The sequence below is a fragment of the Lagopus muta genome, chromosome 13 (assembly GCF_023343835.1).
Source record: "Lagopus muta isolate bLagMut1 chromosome 13, bLagMut1 primary, whole genome shotgun sequence".
NCBI classification, from domain to species: Eukaryota; Metazoa; Chordata; class Aves; order Galliformes; family Phasianidae; genus Lagopus; species Lagopus muta.
In genome coordinates, this window is record NC_064445.1 from 1429890 (window position 1) to 1450049 (window position 20160).

General features: G+C 46.9%; 1 protein-coding gene across 1 annotated transcript; it reads right to left on the reverse strand.

Annotated features, from left to right (window-relative positions):
• Window positions 1–7726: 7726 nt before the first annotated feature.
• Window positions 7727–16014, reverse strand: ITM2A (integral membrane protein 2A). The gene is made up of 6 exons (XM_048959348.1): window positions 15856–16014; window positions 12995–13126; window positions 12605–12793; window positions 11931–12041; window positions 10679–10829; window positions 7727–8314 (listed from the first exon to the last, which is right to left on the reverse strand). The coding sequence occupies exons 1-6, from the start codon at window positions 15937–15939 to the stop codon at window positions 8226–8228; spliced, it is 756 nt and encodes a 251-aa protein (XP_048815305.1). The 5' UTR covers window positions 15940–16014; the 3' UTR covers window positions 7727–8225.
• Between the last annotated feature and the right edge of the window lie 4146 nt (window positions 16015–20160).

The following is a 20160-nucleotide window of genomic DNA, read 5'->3' on the forward strand; positions in this document are numbered from 1 at the left end:
GAGAGCTTGGCTGGGCTGTGGGTCACAGCAAGGCTGTCATCTCACAGTCCCATTCCCACCGCCACGCAGCACTGCCTGCCCCAGCTGCAGGAGGTTCCATCACCAGTGCTGTCTTGCTCAGCTTCCTCTGTGTCAGGCACCAGGGCAGAAGCACAGCGGGGCATGCATGGCGAGGCCTGAAGCTACAGGAAATGGGGCAGCATGCACCTGGGCTATCAATAGCAGGGCTGTTATCCTCCCTCTCAAAGGCCAGTGCTCAGCCAGCAGGAGATGCCCAGTCCAAATGTATCCATCTGGTTGTTAAAGACTACATCCAAAGCAGGACTGGGGTTTTAGCAGAGCATGAATCTTGCTGTCCTAAAACACAAGGAAAGGATCAAGTTGTCACTGCTCCTCCCTGTAAGCGTAAGACAGGAAATGGTTAAGATTACTCCTTCATCCAAGAGGGGATTTGAAACTCTGCTTCCTCGTGCTCTGAAAATGCCTTTGGCTATTCTATATGAGGGCTCCGCTCCTCCCATCAAAGCGGTGGAGAAAAAGAAAAGCTGAGTAGCTGGTGACCAGGGAGCAGACACAGACACAGCTTGTAGTGGTCAGTGCCCTCTGCTCAAAGGGGAAGGCACTTGTTCCTGCTGCAAGCTCTATTTCTGTACCTGACGTCAAACCAACACTGGTTATGACCCATGAAAATCACCAGCTGCTGGGAGGGGCACAGGGGGTTTTGGTGGCAGGAGGCACATCCTGCTAAGGGATCTCCATCCTGCCCATGGGAAGCCAGTTTGGCACCGTGCACAGATGTCAAGAGAGCCTGTGCAGGCTGCAGTGCATTTGGACCTCAAAACAGTTCTCAACCCCAAAAGAGAAAACATCCTTAGGTGGGTCAAAGCTCATGTTCACACACAGGGGTGTCAGCATGAAGCTAAAGAGAGGGAAAATGAAGCCTCTTGGAGGCTGCCTACCTCTACACTGGTTGAGCAGTGGTTGGCAGGATGACAATTCTCAATGCAATTTAATGAAGTTTCCTTCTCCCCTGTGTCCCAATCCTTACCCTTAAGCCCAGAATTCAGGACAAAAAAACAAGACAAAACAAAACAAAAACCACAGCAAAACAAAAGATTAAAAACCAGACCAAATCAAACAGTGAGCTCAGGATGGATGTGATAAACATAACTGACTGCCAATGAGAACTAAAAACTCCTCCATTCTTCTGCACACTCACTTTCCCAGTGGGCTCAACTGTGATCCAAGGACACATCTTGTCAGGGCTCAGCTCGTTGGAGTTCATGACTTTTAGCACCCAAACCATACAGCCATCCATGGCCTGGTGCAAGCACCCAATGACCAGCCTCACCTCCTTGCCTGCCCTTCCAGATGTCCTAGCAAAAAACCCTCTGTGTCAGACTCTCAAGTTCCTGAAGATCTGTCTCTGCTGACAAGGTTCTGTAATCTGCTGGCAGCCCATGTATCAGCCCTGTGATTCAGTGCCATTACCTCACACAAACCCCATATTACATGACGTAGTCAATATTTAAAGACATGGTGAGTCCTTGTGGTCAGACAGAGGTCTGTGAGCTGAAGAGAAAGTTCCCAGGAGACCTACATAAAACAGAAGCTAACGATCACACAGCTTTAGGTTTCTTGTTTAAGGAGAGGTTTCTTATTTAAGCAAATGAACACTAACCATCAAAGCCTCACATCCCAGCCTGTTCCTGTTGGTTAGCAGACCTTCAGACCCATCACAAGCCCACAGCAGCACCTGCTCCACCCCAGGTTCTCTCTCTAGATTTGCTCGCCCCTGGACTCTCCCACCAAACAGTCAATGCACCCTGGTTCTGTGGGATTTCCTACAGCACTCACTGGCCTGTGACAGGGCCAAGCTCTATCTGTGTGACTAAGGAAGTATTTACACTCCATCTTTTTGTCTTCTAAGCAAGCCACGTGCTACTACAGGTTCAAGGAAATACAGTGGCTGCAGGGATGACCTTATAAACACTACTACAAATGCTATCCAATCTCTCAGAAGTAAGAGTCAAGCAGTTCTCCTTTATTGGTAAAAGGGATGTGGGGCAGCTGGCGCAGCCTCTGCAGGGAGCAGAGGATCCCTCTGTGCCCTCTCCTGAGAGCCAAGAGGCACGATGCTGAACTTGTGCCCAGAGAGACAGGAGGTAAAGCACTGCCTTGGATGGAGAAGCGTGATGGTATGGGGGCAAACAGCTCTGCTGCTCATAGGGGCACCTGCAGGCAACACACAGCCCCAAACTCACAGCATCAGGCAGTGCCCATTTTCCTGAGGCCAGACTCACCTCCCAGGGCACCGTGCCTGGTCCCCACGCTGCCACAAAGCCATCAGCTGGTCTGTGCGTCTGGAGCCTGGCACCAGCTCTGCTCTCAGCCTCCTCTCTGGTTTATGCTCCTTCCTTCAAAGCTGTCCGTGATGGAGCCAGGCACTGGCTTTCTGCTCCCTGAGCAGGATGCTCTGCTTCAGTTGCTTTCTTCCTTTCTTTAGGGCACAACAACTGCCTCTATCCAGACAAAAGCAAGCCACGCACTTGTTTTCCTATTCCAAGTCACTTGCTTCTCAAGGCTCCATACTGCATACCTGGAAGAGTTTAAAATCATTGGCAATGGATCATTTAATATTGACTGGAAACCTCTTTTTTTTCTTTAATCATAGTTTTCCCATAACTTTCTCCTTTCTCTGAGCAGCCCCAGGACATTTGTGTGGTACTGGAGTGCGCTCAGGCAGTGCTCAGTCCCTGGATTAGCAAGCCCAAAGAAAGAAGAAAAATCTGATCTCTGCAAAACAAACCCTTGTAGAATTAACAAACAGGGACTACAATGATGCCCATCCAGAGGCAAAAGGGTGAACACAAAAGCAACACTGCATGGCTCTGAAGAGCGCATCCATGTAGCCTCAGCCAGCATAAGCTCTTGGATGCATGAAATCACAGAAACAATGCTGGGAGGGAAAATAGTACAATTTATACAGGGAAGCCATTCATTTCTTTAAGAATAATGAATATTGTGAGCCTAGGATATGAAGAGTGCTTCTGCAAATAGGGTATTTATAGGAAAAATAGAGAAGTGGTCGAGGTCTGGAACTTCTTTCTCTCACACTCAGGGGGAGAAAGGCACTCAGTCACTTTGTTCTCCCATTAGCATGAGTCAGGTTGGGAGCACAGGGCCTGGGGGAACACTGGGGGTCAGCAATGGGAGGAGGCAGTGCCTTTGGAGGCCACCCTTCTCCTCAGCTATCCATCCCACCCAGCAGAGCTTTGCAAACTATCAGAGGCCATAAAATCGTTTTTAGAAGGGCAGAATTCATACACGAAGGAAAGCAGCTCCTACTGCAGCACAGATGTACGAGATAAGGAGAGGTGCTTTCATTTCTCTTCAGACTGTGAACTTAGGCGAGAAAAAAAAAATACAGCAGTTGCAGCTCAGATCACAGGCATGGAAGTGCTGCTGTTTGCTTTGTGTGAAGCAGTCTGACTTCCTCTTCTTACAGAAGATGAGCAGAGCTCCAACGGCTGCCGGCTGCGCTGGGTGAGGAGCCGTGCTATGAGGACAGCAGCTCATACAGAGCTCCAGCTTTCCTAAGCAATAATTTAGTGACAGTGGCTCAGAACTTGCAGTGACAAAGATGACAGCACAGTCAAATGCAGAGAAGGCAAAGTGCTGACTTACAACTGATAGTGCTGCAAAAAAATAAGCAGCAAAGCCCCCCTGAGAAGCCAAACTCCCCCCCCCCCCCGCACCAAACGAGGCATTTCTGATCATAGACCACCTCCTGATGAGCCTCGCAGGCAGGCACTCTAACTCCAGCAGAAGAGCACCTGGCTCTGCTCCAGAGGGGGATCAGGTTTACAGGAAGGAAGTCCCTTCTTCAGAACGAGGTGCCCACATATGGGCTTAACCTGGAACAACTTCAAGTGTCAGCAAGCCTTGACAATGGAACGGCTCAGTGGAAGCTGAGCACTTCTATAACAAACACAGCCTGCTGCCATCTGCAGTCAGGGCAGTTCTCAAAAACTCACTCTCACGTTTGTTAATGAGAATTGGGAGTGGTGTCACTGCACAAAGAGACAGCAAAGAAGCTTAAGTAAGCAAAATGATTGGGACCGTAAGAACTGATTTCCTCTGGAGGCAGAGCACTAGACGGTGAGACTCTAATTGCTCTCAAGGCAGGAAATACGCCCATTCATGCTGCCTAGGCAATATCATCAATACAAACACATCATAAAAAAATCATTTTAATGAAATAGTGTGACTAATTACACGTACTTACAGTCGTTTCGGTTAGAGGCTCAAAGCTACGATCAGTGCTTTCAGGCTCTGCACCACGGCCGGCAGGCGAGCGTCCCCCACACAGCTCAGAACGAGGACAGGCAGAGCAGCTTTAATCCATCCAGCCTTACCTCCAGCAGTCTGCCAGAGTTGTAATTCAGCCACATGGCAGCAAACATAGCACTGCAGAGGCTCCATGAACCGTTCTGTGCTTATCTGGCCCTGCAGGCGTTCTCTTCCACTCTAGGATTTTAAGTTCAGGGCACACTAGGAGAATACGAGTTGAAACACAACAGACCAGGCATGTTTTTACTTTATATTTAAGACCACCGTGTTTTCTCTCTCCCCAGCCTTCCTGAGTACTTCAGAAAAGGCGGAGAAACAAAATGATCCACCTCAAAAACTAAAGCTGTCAGCTGCTCTATCACCAAAAAGGAAGCCATCCAACTCAGCCTGCCCTGTCGCAATCCCAAGCACAGGAGGAAGATTTTAAAGCATGAAAACGACCTTCCTCAGGGAAATACAGAGCTGATTTCAGGGCTTGAATACTTACGCCACTCACCACTAAATCCTCGGAGTGCATCTGTATTTTGGCGGTTTTTCCTGTGATGCTGAGAACTAAGAGAGGTCCACAGAAGTCAGTCTGGTCTTGCTGGAGTCCCAGCAGGTTCCTCTTCCGGCCATGTGTACAACATCACCTTTGCTACAGCTGTGAGGTGAGATTTTTCTCACCCATGCTAGCCTGACTGTGCTACAACAGGCTGTGGTATTGAGCTGAGCTTGTGGTGACTGACTGCTTGCCAAGCGGCTCATCAGTGGTTGAGGCCCTTGTAAGTCTTCCAAACGTCTCCTTGCTGTTTCCATTTTAATTTCCCTGCATCTCCACCTCAGAGTATTTATATATGCAAAGAACAACTAAATTCCTATGAATTTTTACAAAAATGGAGAAAAACCTGGAGTTCAGGTGCAGGCAAGCACTTCTTTAATGGAAACATCTGACTATCATTATGCCACCACCAGCAGCCTGCACCTTGCAAGCCACATTCAGAAAGCTGCCTTCACATTCTGTGAAGGCCAGCAGCATCTCCCCAGAGTAACAAACATTTCTTCTTACGTGCCATTTTCTCACGTGTCTTTCTGATCAGCACTCAAACATTAAAAAATCCACACACTCTGGAACAGGAATCATCCAAAGCACTGGATTCCATCTTAACATTCCTAAAGGTGCTTAAGATTTAAACATTAGATCACTAAAAAGATAACTGCAAACTAGCATAAGGATAACTGGTCTAATGCAGAGATGCTTCTGATTATACTGTGCACGTTGATCACTTTGTCAGTAAACATACTTACCAAAAGAAGCAGCTTCTGTAAAGGAGTTTGCACGTGCATCGTGGTAATGCTAATGTTATCACACCCGTGGGTGAAGCTGAGTGTTACCCAGACATTCAGTAGGATTTTATACACTTACACAGGCTATTGAAAACTCATGCCTATAAGAAAAGATGCTTAACAGCAGCCGAAGAAAGCTTGCATCGACCCATTTTTAGGCTTAGTTATGGGAGTTCACTGGAAATCTGCATTTTAGGCTAAAAAGAAAGAGCAGCAGTGTGGGTTAACTCAGTGCACAGCTGGTGCTGCTGCACCAAGGTTCCACCAGCTGCCCGTACTTCAGCCCAAGCAGCTCAGCAGCACAAGGGCTTGCTGACTGTGCCATCTGCTGGCACAAACCATCTTTCCAACTCTCACCCTCCTCATCCCAGCTTCCTGCAGAGCAGATGAAGGCAGGAGCTGCTCAGATACAGAACCAAATCCTGGGGATACTGGTTATTGTCATAGAAACAGCCTTGACGCGGCCCTTCGATCCCAATACCTGTCTGCAGGGCACAGCAATTGGGGCCACGCACAGCACCTGCAGGCCGGAAACTGCAGCTACCTTCTCACTGACAGCACACAAAGCAGGTAAGGAGAACAATGTGTTCCTCTGAACATGTTGGCTCGCTGCCTAGAACATCTGATAAATTTCTAAGGAACTGACTTCATTCTTTTAAAATCTTTACCAGGCAAAGGTAAGAGAAACTGTTTCAGCCTATCTGGAAGCATTTCTAGTGTTTCTGTTAGGTGTCTCAAGATAGCCAGAGGTTGAAGTCTTGTGCAGTGAGAGCCATCCACCCTGCAGACGCTCCAAGCTGCAAGGGAAAATTACCTTTTCTGTTTTCAATAAAGTCGGGGCTTCGTGCTGCCATCAGATGCTCCCTATTCCCTGCAAGGAACTCATTTCCAGCCCTCTCCACTGAAGGCTACCAAAACAAACCAGACAACCACCCCACCCTCGATATCCTCTCAGACAATCAGGAAATTGTTGCAACAGTAACTTGTCCAAACCCACAGCAAGCAACTTGTCCGGGCAGCTACGTTACAACACAGGCTTCATCACCAATTCGGAGTTCTGTTTCAGTTTCAAGCCCTCAGCTTTGTTACTACCTCCTCCATTTACTAAGCTCCAGTGTAAGGACACGTGCTCTGCATTGCCATACACCTAAGGCAAAGAGCTGTTCGTTTCCAAGACAAGACAGCAGGACTCCCTGCTGCCCAGGAGCCGTTATCTCACTCACCAGCCTCAACAACACCCAAAAACACACGCTGCAATCCAGCCGCTCTCTTTGCCGTATTCTCACGCCAGGAAGTCTGCTCCATGAATTCAGTTTACAGCATCCAACTGTCCCTCGGGGGATCAAGTTTGAAGTGATGCATCCTTTCCTCTCCCTGTTGCTCAAGCTAGCCTTGCAGCATGACATATTTCCACCATTAACAATATGAGGAAAGCGAGCATCACGGGCAGATGGGGGAAGAAGGGAGAACAGCAGATGCTGCCCTGGAGCCACACACTGCTGCACTGCACTCTGCTTCTGAGCACCAGGAAGTCACACAGACACCAAGTTTTTAGAGAAACATTTATTATAGGGTCGCAGAATTTATGCCAATATAAAGTCCCTTAATAAAACTCTCATCAACTGCAGGATGCTAACTTCACTACCCTCGTATGACAGCTTTCAAAGAAAGAACAACGCGCTGGCTGCAGCAGTAATGCTACCTGCTCATAAAAAGTTGATCTAAAAAGTCTGTGTAAGCCAGAGTAGTTTAAGTTTACAACTACAGTCACATTCACAAGTGAGCTATTACCAGAACAGATTCTTGAAATAGGAAGTTATAGGATAAACCAATGCATAACCAAAATACTGACGAGCTTCAAGAGCAAATCCATCTGAATCTAAACAACTAAATACCAAAACAAAAAACAAAGGGTAGAAGAATTAAATGTAAGCTCAGGGAGGGTTCCAAATATACATACGAATTCAATACAGTAATTGCACAAAAAGAAAGAGGGTAGTGTTAGAGGTTTGTGATCACTGAGGTTGGATTTTACATGCTTCACACATGGATGTCAAAAGAAACCTTTAATGATACACACCAGGTTTTTAGGCAGAAGACCGAGTGCAGAACTATTCTACAGAACTACACAAGATGTGCAAACCACAGATTATTAATACAGCAATCATTCTGTGAACGTTAAGGTGAACAGAACTGGTTCCTGGTTAACATTGTTGTGTATATATATATATATAAAATCTATATATATATGGTTTTTCCTGCCATTCCCAGGTTACTGCAGATCACACGCATTCAATGGATAAACTGATATCACCCTGCTAAAAAAAAACTTATTCAAACTTAAGTTCTACGTGAGACAACTAAAAAGAGAGATACCAAGGATCAAAGAAAGCTGAAATGGTGACTGTCTTTTTGAAATACAAGCAATACACAGAAAATGCATAAGGCTTTTGATTATCACTGCACATTTTAATTTAAGAAGTCGCCCCCTAAAGCTCAGACTTCTCACTGAAGGTGTGAACTGGTCACCGCCCATCCAGCACCTCTCACTGCTGACAGATCTTTGTTTCAACCACGAATGAGTTTTCAAAGTGTCTGATTGAATGGCAGTTCTCCACTGAACGTTTCTGCAGACCTGGGGAGGAGAGGAGACGAGAGGCTCAGTACAGCAAGAGATCAGGAACTGTGCAGCAATATTTACACACTCCTCTTTCTGAGTAACTCTCAACAGCAAGGAGTTACAACCATTCTGTGCCTGATTGCACGGCCACGAAGTCACGAAGTGCCATTTGAGCTGCACACTCCATCACTAAACCTTCCCCATCTCCATGATGAAGAATAGTGACAACTCAGGAGAGGGCCAGATACAAACAGGGAATAAAGCAAGCTAAGATACTGCCAATTTTTCCTAGTATCCAGCAAACATTCCAGTGACAGAACATTAAATTGATTCTTCATCATTTCTCTTAGTCCTTCCTAATCACAAAGGAAAGAAAGGCAAAGCAGGCTGGAACTACAGGGAGAAAGCTGGAAAAAAAACCTGAAAAAGTACAGGAAAAAGTTAAAAAATATTTAGTTATCAGCATTTCTCCACTCCCAGTGCACATAACAAAGTGTAATTTCACAGCACAGCATTCATGTGAGAAGAGATGGGGATTTGCCACACAGCTGATGACCTTATGGGGGTCTTTTCCTAACATTATTAATGTGATTTTCTCTGTTCTGGGACATGTCAGCAGCACAACTGATAACAGTTTACTTTTACCAGCTGTGGGTCTTTAATAGGAGATAAGAATACAGTAGTCTCACAAGCAAAGCCAAGCTGATCAATCAAAGCATTCCAGTATACAAGAAAAAAGCTTCACAGCTTGTGTAATAAGCACAGAATCATTCAGAGCTGTAATCCTATGTTTCCTCTAGAACTAAACACAGCAGGGTGCAGTTTCATTTTATGAACCCCTAATGGCTGCACTGTGAGCTCATCCTTCAACTCATCTCCATCCCAGGCTGTACAAGCATTAGGAAGTCTCCAGTGGCTATCTATCCAGGCACACACAGCACAGCAGATGATCTGCCCAGTCTCTCCTACCTTCACCCACAGCTCCAGGAACTGCCTCAGAACCTACAGACAGTCCAATGTAGCAAAACCAGCCAAGCTCTAATCTGAGGGCAAACGCAGCATCAGCTAAATGAACAGACTTCCCCACAGAGGTTACAGGAGTTCATCCTCTGGTCTAATTAAATGGGATGGTTTTGTACTCGCCAGAAGGGGTGCAAACATCTTATCTGGAAGGCAAGAAGTGTTTTCTCCTCACCACTAGGCTTCATCTGTCTAGATTCTTCTCCTCCCATCAAGGGCAAACAAGGTCAATGACATGAAAGAAACTGTCCCAAGAAGCATCATTTATTTGCTGAAATCCTTTCATGGAAGTACTCTACAGAAGTTCTTACTGTGCAGTGAGGCTGTCAGCAGCATCAGCTGAAACATGCTAGAGCAAGGAGATTTTCAGAAAATACCATAACTGCTCTTCATCGTACTGTCAGCAGACTGCAGTCGGAGCAGTTTAGACTTACAAAAGCTAAGATACACCTCTCGCCCTCCCTTAAAGGCAACATTTATTGTTTCTTCATCTGCTTTTGCTACACTGTACCACTGTTTTATGTTTCCACACACAGAGGCTTCCATCTTGCTGTAAAAAGGACATAAGTGTCTGGCAAACAGCAGATGTGGCTGCTGTAGCTGTAACTGGGGAGAGGAAAATCTTGCCCAACAGTTTGGCAGGAAAACTAGAGCAGAGAGTTCTGACAAACCCATCATTTGCATTCTGAAAGGCAGTCAGGGACAAAGGATTCGTTTGCCCTGCATTTGGTGAGAGCAGCAGGCTGAAAAACGCCTCAAGTGAGCACAGAATCACCGCCCTGCACTTCAGACCTCCCTCCAATGTGTCAAAGCACTGCCATGCCAAACCCAGTCCTTTCCACAGAAGGGTAGGGAGCAGCACAAGGAGACATGGGAAGGTAGAAATAGAGCTCGTAAATTCCTAAGAAGTCTTCTTCCCCTTTCAGAGAGGAAGCCTGGGATGTCCAGATCCAGATATTCAATGTTTTCAGAGCAAATTAACAAAATGGGAATGCTGTCATTCTGTGCTCCCGTGACTCAGATTTAGAAAGGAGAGTGAGAGGGCAAGTTACAGCTACAGAGAATCGCATCATCTGATGGACCATGTGAATTCTGGGGCCAAGCCAACCCATGGCTTACATTTAAATCTGTTCCAGCCATAAGCTTCAACTCTGTAACTGAAATCTTCTGTTACTCTGAGTGAAACTTACAGTAATGCTTGAAAGTAGGAAAAAAACACACAGCAGTTTTATCAGCAGTCTCAGCTCAGAAGGCATGAGCAACACCAACAGATTTACAGGTAGAAAAACACTAAATTTAGAGGCATTTACTCTTTCCCTGCTCTGATAACAGTTTTACTTCTTACTGCAGGAAACTTACCCATTATTTGGTCTCTGCGCTGAAGTCTGAAGGTCTCTTTTCCAACACAGAGCTGGTAAATGAAGATCCCCAGATCTGATACATTCTCTATCTCCTCTGTAACCACCATTTCTTCACGCACCAGGTAAGTCTGAGGCAAGTAGGAACCAGTCTGCAAGGACAAAGTGCTTTGAGATGTACTGTAACACCTGAAGAGGACAAGCATCACTGCATCTGATCCTTTGCTTTGGAAGGACTTGAAGTCCTAGATTCCAGCTTGCTTTCTTTTGAATATTAAAGATATGCTGGTCTTGAAGAGCTGCACACCAGCAATGTTAAAAACCAACAAAGGCCATGTCAAACAGCTGCAGTTACACTCAAATATAGCACAGTTACCTTTAACACTGCCTTCAAGTGCTGTGCACACTTCTCACCTTGCACAAAGCAAACACTAATATGATCTGTTCAGGTCTACCTGAGTGCAACAGGAAGCTCACAGTTAAAACAGGAAAAATGAGGTAATGAGAAGGTTGTCTTATGTGAAGCAATACATACCCAGTACAGAAAGAAGCAGCATGACCTATAAATGCTAAGTCTTCACCAAAAAAGGTTATAGCTCTATTAAAATAGCTTCCTGCTGCTCACAATCAACTTGTAAATGCAGAGGCAAGGGAACACACTTAAATTTTGTCTTTATTAAGGTGAAAAAAAGTAAGAAAAATGAATTGAACTTAGCTAGATCACTGGGCACAAGATCCTTCAGTATTGCATTCAACCTGGAAATAACAGCAAGCTCTATCAGCTTGACCTGTAAGTTAAATCCTCCTGGAAGAACACCACTTCCAGTCACTGAAAAGTCAAAATGCTTGCAGTGAGCTCATAACCATAGCGATAGGGAAAGGGAAGAACAATTGCTCTTTTCATGACAACTCTTGCAGAGCAAGTGAGCTTTCCAGCAGTCACTTGCAGGTTTAGGCTTTCACCGACACTTGGAGCCTCACGAAATTCCTTTATAATGGCTAAATGTGACCTTAGTTACGAGTTGCTTTCAGTTTCCATAAAGCTATGTGTCAGTAAGAGCATTATGCACGAATCTGCTCAACATAATATACACTGACAGCTGGCCTCAACTTCAGCACAGTGACTGAGCCAGGAGGATTATGCACTTTGATAGCAAGAGGACTGTTCTAGCAAGAGATTTGAGCTCCAGAGCTAACATCCAGCTTTCTCAGCAGGACTGATCAGGTCAGGACAGCTAGAAGCCCCCACGTACCGCCAGTTTTGCAAAGAGATCCATCAGATTTCTTGGTGGCATAACTATGGATGTGTTCAGTGGAATCACGTAGCATTTACCCAGTTGCAGGTCAAGATATGCTGTCAAAAGCTATTTGAGGAAAAAAAAAACAGGTTTTCAGTTCATCAAGCGTGGCTTTGGGGTATTAGAACACAACTCTAAAGGTCTAAGAAAGGAATTCCAAAATGCTGAAGACCATGCACAGCAAGCTGAATGCTCTGACACAAATGTCTGCTACAAGAACTTGGCAATGACTACTCTTCCAAACAAAGCTGTTACAGTAATGCTTTGCTCACCCAGGATTCTTGAACTGCAAGTGTCACTTCCATACACAGCACGGGCAACAGAAGTCAAAACTGCACATCACTGAGACACATTACTGGAGAAATGATGCAGCAGGCTCAGTCTGGGTCTGAACTTTTCTAATATAATTGTAACAAAGAACTCAGTCCACTACTGGAGAGTTAAAAGACAACAAACCCACTGTATTCCAAGGGTACGATTTCCCACACTGAAGCCCAAAGAAGTGTTTGCACTGACAGCGAGCTTCAGCATCTCAGCAATTAAAACCCTGGCGCTACTACAACTCCCATCTGCTCCAGCTTCCCAGGGAGCACGGATCAGCTACTTCTTGCTGCCTCACATGCACTCACCCTGTCAAAGTCATGAACAATGGCAGCTGGGTCGCTGTCAGAGAACTTTGGCACGGGCACATCGATGATGGCAATGTTGTCATCCTCCCGAATGTCAGCTTCTTCAGCAATAGGGAGGAAATAAGGTTCGACCGCCCGATCCCGATTCTCATTCTCAAAGTAACACATCTCCCCACGGTACACCTTGTGCTGCAGGGAAGAGCAAGAGTAGGTTTCTCTGTTAGTTTGCATTTCCACCACTCGCGTTACAATGAAGTGCAAATCTGCAAGGCCTGGAATTGTTAAGGATACAGCCGTCTGGAGGCAAAAGATGTGGATTACAGAGGTAACCCATTCCTAGTTACAGTTTCTTGTTTATTGATGCTCAAAGAGAACAAACTTTCACGTTACCTTCGGCATGAAGTACTTGTAGATGCAGGCTCCTCCAACAACAACTCCTGCCAAGATGAATGCTAAACCCAGCAGAGTCAACAGGCATCTTCCAGACGAGTTCTCACCTCCCTGCGTGGCAACTTCAGGGTCCTTTGAGCAATGAATGATGAGAACTGAGATGGTGCAGCCACTCAGAATTTAAAGCAAGCAGAAATCAAGTACTTTACTTTGACCAACAACTGTTCTCAGTATACACACGGAAGAAACAGAAGTCAAGCATAATATAGTAAGAAAACACCTGCATGAAATGCTGTTAAATCATATTAAGATCAGTTTTCAAGCTGCACTGAAGAGAAGATATTGTCTCAGAGTGAGCTTCCTAGACTAATCTATGTTCAGACACTGAAGTTATTTGAAAGAAGCAATTTGAGTTACAGGAAATTCAACTAGCTGTAACAGAAGATTTAGTGCTGCAGCTGCTGAATAGTACAAGGAAAGCAAGATTTGTAGAGCAAGGTCATTTCCAGGTACACTGTGTTTTCAGCCCTGTTCCCAAAGCCTACTTTCTATACTCCTCTATCCCTATCAGATGAAAGGAGACAGTGTTGCTTTTCCTTCCAGGGCTGGACTAAGAGGAAAAAAACTGAGGTGCTATTTTATTTATTTTTCTCCTATTAGTTGGGGAAGAGACATCCAGCACGAGGCTGACATTCAGGTTTCAGAACTTACTCATAACAAGCACAAGTTCACCGTGAAGGAGAACTACTCATTAGCTCTAGCACAGCTTCCAATTATGGCCAACAAAAATAAACTCCTGCAGCACATCCTACCTTGCAGCCCCAAAATACTCCTCCTTCCACAGAACCACGGAAGCTGTTTGTTCCTTTTTAATCCAGCAGCCTACAGCTCTCTAGTTCAGCGCCTTGTTTTTTCCTGGTGTGCTCTGACAGAGCAGGACTGCAGCCAAGGGAAAGGCTGATCACCATTACATAACACAGTGATCCCGTGTGTGATACCTCGTGCTGATAGCACAGCATTCATTTTTACATGCTATTCTTTAGGCCTTCCCAGGCTCACAAGCAAAAAGCCCGCACTGAGCCCTTTGGAGAAGAAGAAAAGCACTCTCAAATACTAAACAACCAAAGGAGGCACACACCTGGAAAACACCCTGTCTTTAGGTCCTTCAAACACCCACAAACACCGTGATAATCTTTGGTCAGGAACGTCCCTGTGATGATTCATGACTATAGGATTTAACTCCCTCGTTCTCAAGACTTGCTCTTTCACTTCCACACGCAGAACAAGGATTTCACGTGGGGTGCAAGAAGTCTTTTCCTCCTGCTATTTCTACATTCAGTGCCTAGATTTAGCACAGCAGCCTCCACAGCCCTTCTTAATCCCAGTCCCCTTATTTGCACTCCTGTACAGCACATTTAGGTGACCTGGGATCAGAACAAGCCACAGCCCCACCACCAAAGCTGCACGTGCTCCTGTGCTCAGCAGGATAGGTCAGCACAGAAATCAAACACTCCAACTACACAAGCAGGGAAACAAAAACCAAGCTGTTCGGTGAAAAATCAGCATTCCTACATTCCACTCTCCCATCCTCCAAGCAGAAAATCATTAGTTCAGCAAGATCTAAGCTGCTCCGATCAGCTGGTTAAGCACTTGCCAAAAACACAGAAGAGAAAAAACCCAACAACTTGATTTCAAGTCAGAACAATGCCACACCATTATGCAGAAACCATCTTTCAGAGCTAGCTTTGCTTTGGGATCACCTGCTTTTCTGTTCTCCTTGCATTCTGCCGTCTTCTCCCACACCTTTCAGCCCTTCAGTTACTCATCAAGCCTGTCATTAGCTGAACACAGCAGTCTGCAGCAGGTTTTGGCACTACAGACATCCCAGCACTTGCACAATGTCAGCATGTCAGTAGCTACGCTTGCACTACATTTGCCTCAAACAAAGCCAAGCTATTTATCACATTAAGACACAACGTAGGAAGCCTGACTCTCAGAAGGCAGACAGAGCTGATAAGAGAACACAATACCAAGAGTTTGCTCCAGTGGGTTACGCAGCCTCTGCTCTAAAACAATAGGAGCATAAAGATGTGATTCTAAGCCGTGCAGTAACAGGCAAAGAAAGCTGGGAGCAACAGAGGAAAGAAATCACATCTGCAGCAAGGTCAAACTGCAAGGCTGACACAGCCACCCCCACGGGGATGAGCTCTGCGGGGAGAGCGCTGTGTGAGCCCAGGGGCTCCGTGCAGGCATCCTGGTGGGTTTTTGCCGTGCTGCTCCAACCAGCATTAGAGATGAAATCTGTTTGCTGCGCACAAAGAGAAAAACCGGCATCGGAGCACCTCTGAGCAGCACTGCGAGCTCACCGACCGCGGGCACGGAGTTCAGACCAAAAGGCAGAACGCAGCGCAGGCTGACACCGAGGGCAGCGCCGGAACCAACGCAGCCGAGCCGGGAAGAGCAGCTGTGTGAGGACAGGAGAGGGCGTGCGGCAACACCGGCAGCCGCTCGAACAGAGCCCGAGCCGTTAGGGGAGCAGGGCCGGCTTCGTCCCGCAGGACCGAAGGACCTTCAAACGCACTTTGTCCTCTCCCGCTTGCTGCTACCCTGGGCTCCTAACGGCCGGCCGGGTTCTGCCCGCACAGCCGAGCCTCCCGGGCTGCTCGGAGCCGTCACATCCCGCTCGTGTCGTGCCGTGCCGTTCCGTGCCCGCGGTGCGGCGGATCCGCGCAGTCCGGCCCGCCCTCAGCCCTCAGCACTCCGCCGCGAGAAGATGGCGGCGCTTCGGCCTCCGCCTCCCTCCTGGCCGCCTCCTTCCCCTCACCCCGCGCTCCCCGCCGCTCCCCGGCTCCCCGAAGCACCTTGTCGGCCACCAGAGCCTCGCTCGCCTCTTTCTTGGGTTCGCCCTTCTGGGCGAAAGGGGAGCTGAAGGCGATTTTCACCATGGCGCCGACGCCGCTCAACGCCGCTCCGCTTCGCAGCCTCCGGCCGAAGGGGGCGGAGCCAGCCGCGGAGCCACGCCCACCGCGGGGCTCCGCCCACTGCCGGGGTTAGAGCGCCCCCTGCCGGGCGGGCGCCGTCACAATGCGGGCGTTACGGCTCCTACCCGTTCGGTGCGGGTGGGTGGGTGGACGCCCGTCCTCGCTGGGGCAGGAAGCGAGCTTCGTGCTCGCAGTGTTGCAAAGCACAGCACCGTCCTGCAGGCTCCATAAGCCCATAAAGGGGGCTGAATCTGCCATGTGCACGAATGGTGCTCCAAGTCCTCCAAGCACTGAGGCGCTGCGATCAGCTGCTCTCAGGATCCCCTGCGCTGAGCCCAGCAGTGGCTGTGATGGTGCCACCTTTAAGCCGTTCCTGAAGATGCTCATAAGTGACATTAAACGTGGACACCTCTCATTTCAATGGCAAAGATGATGTAAGCAGCCCAGGCAGCCTGTAAATTGTGACATGAGGTAGCATCTTATGTTGAAGCGTGGGTTCAGTGGATAATGTCACTTGAGCCATCTTTCTGAGCAACCCTGCCGTAGCCCCACAGCTAATCTTCAGCATGTCGGAATTTTTTGACTATTCCTATGTAGTTTTTTAAGCATGAAAGCATTATGAAATGTATCTGCGTTTATTCTGCCTCCTTCTCATGCATGCCAGGAGAATGGTTCCTTACCTTCTGGGAGCAGTGTGGTATTCCAGTTGTCATAGTTTGTATTCTCAGACTTTGAAACAGGAGGCACCGTGTACGTGCACAATCTCCGGCCACATACATTGCTCCAGTTCAAACAAAACTATGAGCAAGAGGGCTGCAGTCTGGCAAGACGTGTAAGCACACGCTTTACATTTCAGTGGTCACACACAGCTGAATGCTGAGCACGTGTTTAAGGATTCTGTTAGACCCAAACCCATGCACACAGCCAAACGTATTCAGTCACTGTGGTCTTGTAGCTCTTCCTGGACATCACACATGTGTACATGGATGGTGGCTGCCCCTTGTGAAAAACACGTATGGAGCATTGCACTGTTGAGCTCCAGCCTGGAACCACCTGAGCACACAGAGAAACAGTAATTAACACAAGTAATTGATAATAGTTTTAAATATACACGACATCTTTCAATTGACATTCATTATGAGTAGCATAATTACTGAAAGAAGGGCAACAAAAAGTAAACAAGTGTTTGTGTAAGACTTAAAAATGAAAGAGAAAGTACAGGCACGGCAACGTTTGCAAATGGAGACCTTCCCTAAGTTTGACTACTTATGGTTATGCAGATGCCTAAAGTCCTATTTTTGAACTCCAGTCCTTTTCATCCCCCTTTATAAATCTTCCTCATCTCCTCAGCCTGTTTTCCTTAGCTCTCTAACTCTGATAATCACCATCCTCATTACTTCTCAAAGCTGTTCTTTCCTCCTTCAGTCCCTCCACGCGCACCTCACTCATGTTTGTAAGGCTGTTGATCAGGAATCTGTCTGCATTTCAGACTGTGAAACTGTTGTGCTGACAGCTGCCAACACAAACGTTTGCAGGAGAAAAGTATTTCCCGTGTGTTGTGGTGAATTTGGACCTTTGACTGAGAGGATGATTCTGGAGAGCAATGACTGTGTTTGCTCCACTGTTTCCCACGCTGCATGCAGTGCTTTTCTTTATGGTGTAGTTGCAGCAATATTAGATTAGTATCTGTGGCAAAACCAGCAAGCATTACTCACTTCTACTGATTGCCTCATTGCCAAAGACCGTAACAAGAATATTAGTTACATGCAAAGTAGCTCATCTGTATTCAAGAGAAAATCGTGAGTCCATTTTCTCCTTGGTGACAAACTGTGAGGAGCACAAAAGGAGCCTGAAGGAGACTGAGATGGAGAGGTGACCCCAACATCACCAGCGTGTCCCAACAGCTGTGCTCAGGCTGTGCTGAGGACCCAGCTGCCCACACAGCAGTTGCCTCACCAAGCAGAACTCCACCAGAAATTCCAGTCCTCCATAAAATGTGCAGCGCAAGCAGCACGCCCAGAGCACCCAGCGAGCCGAGCCCCAGCGACTGCAGGACCGCCTTCACCTCTGGGTTAGCTGCAGTGAAGCAAGCAGAATTCCACCGGAGAGATACAAGGGAGACAGGTCTGAAAGAGCATTGCTTATCTCTGTTATTGGAGGAAAAACAATAAACACTCAGAGCTCAAGCTATCTCCCACTGAGCTGATCAGCAACGTCCAGCCTCGCTTATCGGTGGCAGCTAAACAACCACTTGGTGTGAAGAGCCTTTCTGCGAGCTTAATTTCAACAGAGCACAGCACAGGAGCTTCTTGCTTTGCTATGTTGTCTGATGCTGCGCTGAATGCTGCCTGTGCTTCCCTACAAACGCTGTTAAGCTGCAGCCATCCACACACTGCAGCTGTGTGATGATCTTCCCAGACCAGCAGTGCTGTGTTGGCAGAGGTCCCCCCTGTACCATCAAACCATGCATTGGCTGCTGCAGCTCATTGGACTCGTTGTGTGCTGTTTTATTTTGCAATGTGTTGATACAGCTGTGTGCACAGGAGCAGCTCTTGTCTGGCATGATGGAAATAGAGTAAGGATACCCCTAAATCCCGCAGATGGTTGTTGTGGAGGCGTATGATCAGCTTAACATTCATTAAGGCTCACAGTGAGGAGGCAGTTCTGAAAGAAGCCGAGGAAACAGAAGATCTCCTCTGCTCTGATTGTTTACACCCCTGTGTGTTGCATGCGTACTGTTTGCATACTGAACAGCTGTGTCTGTTAATATGGCATTAATAAGGGATGTATAGCTAGACAGCATTCCAGCTGGAGGCTCTTCCTCTTTGCAAGGTGATGCAATCAGGTGCTCTGCCTGAGGAGCACTGTGCCAGGAGGCTATGGGAGACTGTGGGAGACCAAGGGAGAATATCAGAGACTGTCAGAGACTATAGAGACTATGGGAGGTTTTGGAGCTGGAATGAAAAATCCCAGGAAAATCTTCAGGGGCTTTGGCAGAGTTTCATTCACTATGCAGAGGTATATCAAATTTGGAACCGATTGTGCATAGTGAGAAAGCTGTGCTACAGTGATAGAGACACTTTGCCTGCACTTTGTCACTTTTGTATTCTTTTAACTAGTGAAACAATGTGATTTTTCAGCACTTATGGACAATGAACCCCCCCTCACCATCGTCAGCTCCTCTGGGTGTTTTTTAGAGTACAGGTGTCCTTTTTCATCTGCCTGAAGCTTACGCTGTCAAAAATAGCAGTAGCACAGAACACCTGTCCCAACAGCAGCTCGGAGTACAAATATTATCAGTTAAAGAGATTTGTTGCTTTTTTTTTTTCCTGCAGATTGGAGGAGAAGTTGTGCAACGGGCTGGAGATCTTCTGTTAAGGAGCAGAGCAGGTGACAGCGGTATCCTGTTATGGCCTTTATCTCTGAGCAGGGGGACTCACAGCCCTGAGAGGCAAAGCCTCATCAAGGCTGTGCTGTCTGCTCCAGGTGAAGATGAAAGCGGCTCAGTAAGATGGAGGCTGCAAAGCTCAGCTTGAGTTTCCTCGTTACAGTGCAGGGAGGAAGAAGCACAAAGATAGGAAGATCACACGCACACTCATACAGAAATGCCCGCTTACACGTGCTAAGTTTGATGCTTATACCAAATATTACGGTGTCCAAACAGATCCCAATAACATTATTCTTGTTTTTATAATGCAGAAAAGGTGGCTTTTCATGTTCACAGAAGGGAAATCTACTGCCACCATCATTTTTGCAGCCTGTTTTAGTGCAGATGTTTTCTGTACATCCGATACCACATCACGGCACAGGAACTCACTTGCGGTACTTTATTTTCCTCTTCCAAGCAATCTCTTCAAAGAATTTGTTTTCACGCTGAGGAGACACCTGGTGATGTTAGAAGGCTTTGATGGGACCCCATGCCATGCTATTTTTGAATGTGTTGGATCTCCAGCAGACAGCAGAGTAAACAGCCCTCAGATTTGAAAGGAGTGGAATTGAGAAATGCTTTAAAACTGTGCACTTTTTCCTACTGCACTTTTGTGTGAAACTCCCCAGTTCTGAAAGCAGTTCAAGACACACTGAAATCTTACACACTAATGCTAAGGGCATGTGTACTGGCCTGAATTTAAGATCACAGAAATATGGAAATGTTTGCTGGAGAGGAATTCTGTTGGACGTTTAGTC